Source organism: Thunnus maccoyii, chromosome 22 (genome assembly GCF_910596095.1).
Source record: "Thunnus maccoyii chromosome 22, fThuMac1.1, whole genome shotgun sequence".
Taxonomy (NCBI): Eukaryota; Metazoa; Chordata; class Actinopteri; order Scombriformes; family Scombridae; genus Thunnus; species Thunnus maccoyii.
The window spans coordinates 22,080,941-22,091,710 of NC_056554.1; the positions used below are offsets into that span (position 1 = coordinate 22,080,941).

Below are 10,770 nucleotides of genomic sequence, written 5' to 3' on the forward strand. Positions count from 1 at the left end.
CAAATAGGAACTTGTGGTTTGTGCTCCTTTCAACAGGAAATAAAATAACAGCTGTTTACTGAAAAGCAAAATTTTTGAACAGTGCATTGGTACGTCATGGGAGAACAGACACTTCTTGTTTAATCTCTTTGCAGCAGCCAGAGATCAGCCTGTAAATGGGACATCACAGCCAGCGTACAGGGGAAGGATCGGGCTCTATGTAGCATTTGGTTTGTTTGGAGGAACAACAGCTGCTCTTTTAATCCGTTACTTGACTTTGTAACACACCTTTAAACTTTAAGCTATCCTTTCTTCTGATGTGTACAGTGAGTCCTCTCACTACCAAGATAGATAGATGTTAATGTTAATACTGTAGTCCTTAACAGATCACTACTCCGTTTAGCTCATTTTGTCGTAAGACTGCATTTACATGTAATCTTTTCAAAAAGACAGTTTAATGTCATTTGGTTTGCATCAAATTCTCCAGAGCTGTGCACAGAGCAATACTCGTACTGTATATGGAACCATCCAGTATTATTACTGTACTGTACACATTTAAGTTTGGTACTAATTTGCTTTGCCAAATGTGTTTACTGGCCAAGAAGTGTGATTATTCCTACACTACACATTAAAAACACGTCAATATATTAGTCTCAGGAGATTAGTTCTGTGCAAGGTAGATTCCACTGAGCATGTGCAGGAATGTGGTTCCATTTACAGAGCTTTGCTAGCTTAATGTGCTACATATCACAAACTCTTGACTTTGTACTACACTGTAAATTTCTCAAAGAAGGAAAGTGCGTTTCCACACATGCTCAGTGGTGTCTACCATACACTGAACTACTCTCAGGAGACTGAAAACGTGATCGCTGTTAGTCTTTGGAGCCATCTCTAAACAAACTACTGTAAAGCTTGATATATGGTCACTCAGAACTGGGTCTTACGACGTGTTGTTCGACCATGTCGGAAATCAAATTTGTTCATAGCTGTTTCCAAACAGCTTCACTCAAAGGTGCAGTGAAAAGTTGACTGTCAATTACTGAGTCAAGAATGTCGGCTTGTCTGTTTCGTAAAGTTGCAGGGATAGGGGGGTTAATGGGCATTACAGCCACTGAAGGAACATGTCACCCTGTGCAGCAGTGTGGCTCATTAATGTGTTTTTAAGAGTTTTTCAAAAATACTTGTAAGAAGATAAGATCATTGTTGGTTTGGCTCCAAACATAAGATTTGTTGATAATAAGAAAAAATATAGAAAATCACCATCTAAATCCTGTAAGGGATATGAGCCAAGCATCTACAGATGGGTAACAAATGAAAGGAAAAACCAACATGAAGTGTCTTCGTAAGGTGCTGGGCCACCACGTGCTGTAGGGGTCAAGCACTCAGACCTGTACCGGTTTTTCCTTCAATTTGTCACCTGTCTTGTACCTGGAATGGAAAAATTACAACTACTTACATCAGTGAACAGTGCAAGTCAGCACTGAGGCAGAAATGACACAAGATGAAAAAAAACATTTTAATAATTTTTTCTTAGTATTTATATTTTTTGGAGTGGAAACATATTAATGACCCCAAATAACATTGATCATGGTGCTGCCAACAACAAATAGCCATTTGTTAGATTAATTGTGTGCATCTCTAGTTTGAATATCAGGCTTTTTTTTAATGTTATACCAAATTGTCAGTAGAGTGATTCTATTATCTATTTTTGTCTTGCAGCAGCCCCTTAGATTCATTTAGGCACATGCAGGTCTTTCTGCTTAATAATTTATCCAGCTAGCAAGCCTCTCTCCATGAACTGTTCCAGAAATGAGTTTACCTATATTCAGATCCATTCCCTGTAAATGACAACCCTCAATTACCTCAAAGAAGGGTCATGTTTACAGCAGGGTAAAATATGACCCCCTCCTTAACTACTGGCTTGATATTTCAAGCTTTCATTAAAAAAATTATAAAAAATGTAATAATTTTTTATCAGTGTGACGGTGCTATACACAGAAAAGCTAAGCTTATAACTGCAGATACCTCACATCTACTACACAGCTGCTCCCATCTGGCCACCAAAGGCCAGCCCGAACAGATTCATGCCATGAAGGCTTTTGACATAGAATGACTGCATCAGGAAAAACATGTTATTTTATTAGATTTGCTCCTGGTGTTATTTATATAACCTATCTGCTGCTACCTTCCCATTTGCACGATTGTATGTCGTATATTTTGTATGTTTTTAATGGTGTGTTGTGCTATGTGCATCTATGTACCTTTAGAGAAGCCAAAGACAAATTTCCACTGAGGTGGACAATAAAGTCAAGCAACCAATCAATTTGTATGTGCTCATAACATTTAAAGCACTTTTTTATATATCATTGATTTTTATTACCTGTATTATCACTTCTTAGTATCCTCTGCAATTTTCTGGTCATGCAAGAATACTTGCATATGCTTGAAATAGTTATACGGCATATGTTGTATTTCTGTCATGCCCTGTACCCATTTCTCATACAAAAATAAACATTTTGGTTAAACTTGCAGAAGTGTCTTTTTTATGCAAAGATAGTCACAAAACATGAAAACATTAAAATGGTGAGTTATTCATACTTAAGATTCCTCAAAGTAGCCACTGTTTGCCTTGATGACAGCTTTGCACACTATTGGTAATATCTTAACCAGTTTCACGAGGTCGTCCCCTAGATGGTTTTCAATGAACAGGTTGTCAAAAGTTAATTGGCGGAATTTCTTGCTTTCTTAATGCACTTGAGACCATCAGTTGTGTTGTAGTGTTGGTAAATAGCAAATAACCCTATTCGACTACTGTAGTAATCAATATTATGATATGAAGAGCCACTCAACTAATAGGGGCAACAGTCCTTCATTACTTTAAAACATGAAGGTCAGTCAAGCTGGAATTTTAAAGTTTCTTCAAGTGCAGACGCAAAAACCACCAAATGTCCTAATATATACACACCTACCATAATAACAATGAGATTTTTTAAATGACACCTAATAGAGTGATTCTATAAATGTCTTTTCTCTTTCAACAGGCTTTTGTTTGTATTTGGAGACATTAGTCCTTCGGCATCATTGTTTTAATCTAAAAGAGTAAAATGGGGCCTCTGTCCCTTCATTTCTATCTCCCAGAGTAATCTGTGGATGTGACTATGAGTTCTTGTGGACGTCTTTAGATTTTATCTGTGCTACCTACTTAAATCATATGTGGGTCTTTTTTTCTTACCACACTCATCTGAGTTCATGGGGGCGGGAGCAAAGCAGCTTTAGTTCTCAGGGAAAAAAAAACATGAGTTCCAGGAAGAAGCGCACCCAGCTTCCTCCTGATTGGTCGAAGCTGTTGGCTCAGTATTTCTGTCTCTTGGCAACATGTTCTTCAGACTGTCTTAAAGCAGTGAAACTTTTTTTCACATGCTGTCAACCAGCACCGGCTCTAGCCATTTTGGTGCCCTAGGCGAGATAAGGAATATGGACCCCCCCCAACCACATTCCACCCAAATTACCCCACCAGTGCTGCCTCATCACCACCCGCTCATTCTACAGTAAAAATATGGACAACAAATATCAGACACCACAATGATTTCAAGACAAAAATCCATATTTTTATTTTTACAAATTAAAAGTAATTCTCAAACAAGTCACATATCAAAGAATGAATAAATTGTTAAATATTGCTGTTGACACTGTTGGTGATTTAATCAGAGTAAAAGGCACACTTAACCAGCATGGCTACCGCAACATCCTGCAGTGACACATCATCCCATCTGGTTTGCGCTTGGTGGGATCATCATTTGTTTTTCAACAGGGAAATGACCCAAAACACACCTCCAGGCTCTGTAAGAGCTGTCTGACCAAGAAGGAGAGTGATGGAGGGCTGTGTCAGATGACCCGGCCTCCACAATCACCCGACCTAAACCCAACTGAGATGGTTTGGGATGAGTTGGACCACAGAGTGAAGGAAAAGCAGCTAACAAGTGCTCAGCAATGTAGGAACTCCTTCAAGGCTGTTGGACAACCATCCAAGTGACGACCTCATGGAGCTGGTCAAGATATTGTCAATAGTGTACAAAGCTGTCATCAAAGCAAAAGGTGGAGGAATCTGAAATATGAATCATATTTTGGTTTAACACTTTTTTGTTGACTACATAATTCCATTTGTGTTATGTTATAGTCTTGATGTCTTCAGTATTGTTCTACAATGTAGAAAATATTAGCAAAAAATTAGGTGTGTCCAAACTTTTGACTAGGACTATACATGTATAACTTAATAGTAGTACTACAGTTACAATTACACAACAGAAATATAATACAAAGACACATCCAGAAAACACATGTGCAAATTTCAGAGCTGAGTTCAATGTAACAGACTTATGCTCAAGTTCTGTCTGATCAATGTTAACAACTGCATGCTTTTTCAAGCACACATATATAAGATTCTCATTAACAGTCAAAAAATGTTTAAGCAACTGTTGGCTTGTAAATTGTGATAAACCGGCTGAAGGCTGACTCACCCAGCAGCTTTATCAAGCAGGGTTTGTGTTATTTGGCTTTAGTTGTAATACTGAAAGTTAAGACGGCTCGGGATTTCAAGTCATTCACTCGCTCAGTCTTGTGGGAGTGCTCAGTGGGAGGCAGGGGCTGAAACGGAAACAATAACTCTGTGCCGCAACTTCACACAACATTTATCAATTATTGTGCAAGAAATAAATGAACATTAATGTTTTATGTTTGCTGCTGTTAAACAGCACAAAGAAAAAGTTGTTTTCCAGCTTCAGATCTACTCAACTTTAACTCAGTCACTGGTAAATGTTGTTTAAATATCATCACAAATGCATGCACGTGAAGAGAGGAAAAGCAGAAGTTATGAATACAAAACACGTGGTCAGAGTGTGAAATCCTTTTCCTTAACTTTCTTCACTGTCACTGTGTTACCACAATAAATCTTCTAAAACTAATTAAATCAAAATCTTAGAGTTTCTATGAAATGTATTGTTATTGGTACAACCAGAACACTGTAGTTCCATTTTATCATGGAATATAGTTTTATGTGTTTTTATCTGTGGTTCATTTGGTGGGTATTTGTTCCCTGCAGTTTGGTAATCAGCATTAGTTGATTAGGATGGGAGCACTGTCATTTCCATGTGTTTATACATTAATAAATTAAACTTTTATCTGCCCTTGAAGTCCCTTGTGATTCTCTAAAGGTCTTTTCTCTTTCAACAGGCTTTATTTACATTTGGTGAGCATCATTGTTTTAATCTAAAAGAGTAAAATGGGACCTCATTTTTTATCTCCCAGAGTAATATGTGGATGTGACTATGAGTTCTTGTGGACCTCTTTAGATTTTATCTGTGCTACCTTCTTAAATCACATGTGGGTCTTTTTTTCTTGCCACACTCAGTGGTGAGTATGGGCGGGAGCAAAGCAGCTTTAGTTCTCGGGAAAAAAAAAAACATGAGTTCCAGGAAGAAGCGCGCCTGGCTTTCTCCTGTTTGGTCGAAGCTTTTGGCTTCTACCTCTTGGCAACATGTTCTTCAAACTGTCCTGAAGCAGTGAAACTTTTGTTCACACGCTGTCACCATTTGGACAGGAAAGGATTGGTCCTGTTTTTTGCATCTGACTAGTCCTGACTAGTCCCTGCAGCAGCTGACATTTATTGCTCAGCCTGAAATCAAGACAAAACAAATTTCCACTCAAATTCTGCATAGAAACTCTACTTCCTCATCATCAAATAATGGATTAACGTTCTGCGTCAACAGTTTGTCAATGTCAAAAGTAAGTGATGATGTTTGTTTTATTGTTGTATAGATCGTGACACATTCTGTTAGCCATAACATAAACTCATAAAATCTTACTGATGAAGACAGAGATACGTGGAGCTCTCTTAATTTGTATTTTTAGGTCAAAATGATTGTGATAAAGTGCAAAGCCAAGTAAAAGTGAAGGATTTTTGCATTTAACTTTCACCAAAGTCTAAACTTTCACTTTTAGCAGTTTGATAGTTTAAACAACTTTTCCCAACTAACCCAGCAGTGTGTCTGTGTAGTTGTCAGACAACCAACGGCTCCATAAAGTCACAGATCCTGTTACAGTTACTGTTTTTACACTTTGGTTTTTGTAGGGATTAAACAAAATGAGATGCAGCATGTTAGTAGTGATCATGCAGCTGCTGGTGGGTGGAGTTAGTTACTTTTGGACAAAGCAACACTAGCTGTTGTTTCTCCCTCAGCAGCTGCTGGCTGCAGCCTTTTATTTACTGTACAGACAACAGAGTGCTATATTGATCTTTGATCCATATCAAATAATATTTCCAAAAATGTCAAACTATTCCTGTAACAGCATCTAAACCTTCTTCTCTGTAATAAATCTCTTCTCACAGTGATAACATGATTTGGATCCTCTTCATTCTGACCTCCTCTGTCTGTGGTTAGTTTCACCTTTATTTTAGGTTACACACTTTAATTGAAGGCACTGTAAATATGAGAAACATTACTACTAGACTGTTAAATGTGGTGAAGATCAAACAATGTCTCTCCTGTGCTTTTCTTTCCTCTAACTCTCTCCTTTACAGGGATACTAGTTGTGAAAGGGGCTCAGACCTTCTATCAGGCAGAGGAGAACGATAACATCACAATAAAATGGGACAGTCAGACAAAAACTGACATGTCTCACACCAACCTCGACTGTGTTCTTCAGTCAAAGCCCGTTAGGACTTTCTATCAGATGAAGAACGGTGTTGAGGTCCCAGAGTCTCAGGATGAGCAGTTTGCAGGTCGGGTGCAGTGTGATGAAGATGCTCTCAGAGAAGGACGAATCAGACTTCATCTGTCCAGAGTCACAACTGATGACTCTGGTGATTACTGGTGTGATCTGGCTAGTTACGATAAGATTCTGAAGAGATGGGTGCTGAAGGCCTCTGGTGAGTCAGCAGAACTCAGACGTTTGCTCACTACGTCCATTTCAGGAAGAACAACATGTGTGCCACTAGTGTGCTATACTGTACACTGGTCATCTTACTATAATACTAACACGGATTTACTCCACAGAACATTTTGTTGTGAATGTGACCCAAACCTCTCGCGGGGAGAACAGTGACGTGTTCACCAGCACACCTGGACGAGCAGGTACTGCAGTTAGGTCAAAAGATGTTAAAGAAATATTGATGGCATGTATTCTCAACATTGAACTGTTACCAGTTACACATGTAATAATAACACAGACATTACATATCATGGGTTATCTTTCATAGCTCATTATCATATTACTACTTTGTTACCACCTATCAGAAATGAAACATATCATCTAACTGTGATGCATCAAGCACTGTGGGTGTGGAGATCTGCGCTGAAGATTGAAGTTTAGCTAGATTCCTCAGACGTAGTTATCACAAATCTTTTGTTGTCAATATACTTCCATAGTTCTGTCCTGCTTCCTCGTCTGTGCATGTTCATGAACTTGAGTTCAACAGCTTCAATTAAGTGCAAACTTTTTGCTCAAGTTGAAACATTTTGAACTCAAGTTGAGGCACCTTCAGCTCAGTTAGCACTGCAGAGTGAATCCACATATATTAGCGTCCGCTCAAGTTTTTCTTTTGACTTTGCATCTGAAATGTGCTCTGAAATTAAATTCCATCTGCCTGAACACTCCTTTATAGCACCACCATCTGGCCAAGTAGTGACGTGTATGTGACTATAACTTTTTGCTAAACCCTTAGTTTTTATAACATTTATACCATATATATTGTAGCATTTATGTCTAGTTTCCAATTTTTACTAATTGTTTGAATTTTCTGCAGTTGATGAACTGCAACTAAAATCACCCTCTGTTGTACCTTCTTCATGCAGGTGCAAAACACCCTCTAGGAGGTCCAGAGCAGGGACGAGGTCGATCCTATTTGACCAGCCTTGGACCAGCTCTGGCAGCTCTAGTATTTTACAGTCTGTATCTGATGGCCCCTGCTCTGAGACATCTAAACATTTGTACGTTGACATCAACAACAAAAAGGTATGTTTGTTGTTGCATTACACTTCATACATTACACTTTTACTAAAATGGAACTCCATCAATCAAAGTGTGCAGTGGTGGAAAGTAACCAAGTACATTCAAGTACTTAACATCTAAGTACTGTACTTGAGTACAGTTTGAGGTACTTGTACTTTTCCATTTGATGCTACTTTATACTTCCACTTCTCTACATTTCAGAGGGAATATTGTACTTTCTACTCTACGTCTTACAAAAAGTACTTATGTTTTTGATACTTAAAGTATATTTTGCTGATAATAGTTTTGTTCAGTGGCGTCTGCCTTACACAGAACTACTCTCCAGTGACAGAAAACGTGATCATTGTTATTAGTCTCTCTAAACAAATGTGCCCATATTCTCCGTAATGTCACTTAGTGCAGCAGTGTGGCTCATTGACATGTTTTTAATACAACGGAGATCTACGACACAGAGGAATGAGAAATATTAGGGTTTAGATACACACACAATACTAAGTAGATCAGTTCATTGTTGGTTTGGTCTTTTTATGGTATTTGATGACAAAAAGAAAATGATTGAAAATCACCAGCCTTATCCTTTAAGTGAAATACCTGAATGTTTCTTTTCATGTTGTTTTGACTGGGATTGTTTCTTGTGTGTCCTGATTTCATTTGTATGTGATGTTGCTTCGTCTGGACTTACTGTTGTCTCTTATTAATCCTGCAGATCAAAATCAAGATGGACGTTGAATCATTTCAGCCCAGTTTGAGCTCAGTCAAGTGAAAATGTTATGTCCCCACCTCAAACTGCTCCAATTGTGAATGGACATGGCACAAATAATCAGATAGTCCTGCTCCACTTGCAACTTGGATCACAGTGGGTGTCAGAAGATGCAAAATGGTTACGGCGCTTAACATTAGTAGTTTTAAGCTAATTAACACAGTTGGCAACTTTGAGCCAATGATCATGTTTTTTAGTCTGTCAGTCTCCAGACTTTGAGAAATAATGTGAAGTAGGCTGCTTGAACCAATTAGGACCAAAACTTTAGACTTGAGTTCATTAGAGTGACCAATAACAATGATGACCAATCCAATAGTGAGCGGGAATTCAAAGACAAAAAAAAAGCAGTGCTAATAGTGTTTGTTGTTGTTGCTTTGTTGGTCAAACTTTATACACAAATATACTGGTTAAGTCTTAAGTCACCTTGAACATTAAGAGTCAAGACTCACAGTAGTTAAGTGTCAAGTTTACAGCTCAGGTTAAATACAGTTAATATGCCTGGTCCTTGTCTAACCTTCCAATAATTTGCAGAAACTTAAAACACAAGTAAACAAGAAATTCTGGTTTACTGTGATCTACAATCTCTGCAAGTTTTGCAACACTGATTAAAAAACTGACAAGGTTTTCAAACTTGTGCTCCGAACCAACATTTTTTGCATGTTTGACCCATGTGACACTTTTAATGTTGACTAGTCTTGAATGCTTGTATTATGTAGTGTTTTTGTATTGTATATTGTTGTATATTTATATATATTGTACATAATTCATATATTATATATTTAATGTACTTGATTAATATGTTTTCTTCCCTTCAGACTGCACTTAGAAACTTCAACAGAGTTGTCTCATCATGTGTTATTGTTGTCAGCAGTGTTGGAAGAAGCAGTCAGATCCTGAAGTACACATTAGCAGTAAAATGTAGTTAAAGTATTGAAGTAAAAGTACTGGTTTGGTCCCTTTGACTAAAGCTGTCACATAAATGTGGTGGAGTAGAAGTATAGAGAAGCATAAAATGAAAATACTCCAGTAAAGTGCAAGTACCTCAAAGTTGTACTTATGGACAGTACTTGAGCAAATGTACTTAGTTACTTTCCACCACTGCAAATATTCAACATGTGAATTGTGTTTCATCTTCATCTCTTTGTTTTAATCATAATGAATCACAGAATGAATGTGCTCATGTCCACTGGAAGTCCTGTTATGTCAACATGTACAATACAATACCAAGATTATCATGAAGATACTGAGCTATTATTTCATTCCAATCAGAATAAAGTCCAGTGAGTAGGCAGCAGCTTTGTGTCTTTTATACTTCAAACTCAACAGAACACACATTCAGTAGCAAGAAATACAACCAGACTGGCTGCAGATCTTTTACTGTACTGTCCCACTGATTGGCCCAAAAGATTACAGATGTCTCATTTTTTGTGATCCTCAATTTTAAAGCCGAAAGAATAAGTGTAAGGAATGTAACCACTGAAGTCTGTATTTATGAAATTTAACAATAAATCACATTGCTACTTGAAGTTATACAAATTTGTGAGCATTCAGCATTCAATTTTATGCATTTGTAGGCTACAGGCCTACAGCAGTGGTAGGCAAATAGCAGCCTGTGGGTTAAATCTGGCCCTCCAGCCAAAATATTTTTACATAATTTTCACAGATCTATTGTAGATAATATGAATCCCAGTGAATATAAGCTTGTTGTATCTAAGGAGAGGCATTAAAACCATGACGTCAAATGTGTTGTTGAACAGAAATTAAATCTAATAAACCAGAAATTACATTTTAATGTGTGAATTCTGTTTTAATTCTACAACTTTTGCCTGCTGGACCAGAATAGATTTGGTCTTCACAAACACACAGAGGTGACAGTCAAACAGAAATGGTGTGTTGATGACTTTTCTTTTTCTTTCTTTCAATCAACCATAAATGAAGTTGCAGCTGTTTATTGTGATTTAATCTTTACACAGAACATATGACAACAAATAGTATTCAAATAAGCTCACTAATTTGACCTCATG

General features: G+C 37.6%; 1 protein-coding gene and 1 long non-coding RNA gene across 3 annotated transcripts; one reads left to right on the forward strand and one right to left on the reverse strand.

Annotated features, from left to right (window-relative positions):
* Positions 1–3,565: 3,565 nt before the first annotated feature.
* On the reverse strand, positions 3,566–4,685 carry LOC121890150. The gene is made up of 2 exons (XR_006093709.1): positions 4,497–4,685; positions 3,566–4,084 (listed from the first exon to the last, which is right to left on the reverse strand). It is a non-coding gene; the product is annotated as an uncharacterized LOC121890150 (long non-coding RNA).
* A 76-nt stretch (positions 4,686–4,761) lies between these two features.
* On the forward strand, positions 4,762–10,355 carry LOC121889352. Of its 2 annotated transcripts, XM_042401235.1 has the most exons (6): positions 4,762–5,760; positions 6,365–6,411; positions 6,557–6,904; positions 7,032–7,109; positions 7,830–7,989; positions 8,693–10,355. In XM_042401235.1, the coding sequence occupies exons 2-6, from the start codon at positions 6,372–6,374 to the stop codon at positions 8,733–8,735; spliced, it is 669 nt and encodes a 222-aa protein (XP_042257169.1). In that variant the 5' UTR covers positions 4,762–5,760; positions 6,365–6,371; the 3' UTR covers positions 8,736–10,355. The 2 variants fall into 2 exon arrangements, with proteins under 2 accessions (XP_042257169.1, XP_042257168.1); XM_042401234.1 differs by lacking the exon at positions 4,762–5,760 and having other exon boundaries at positions 6,051–6,411.
* Positions 10,356–10,770: the final 415 nt, after the last annotated feature.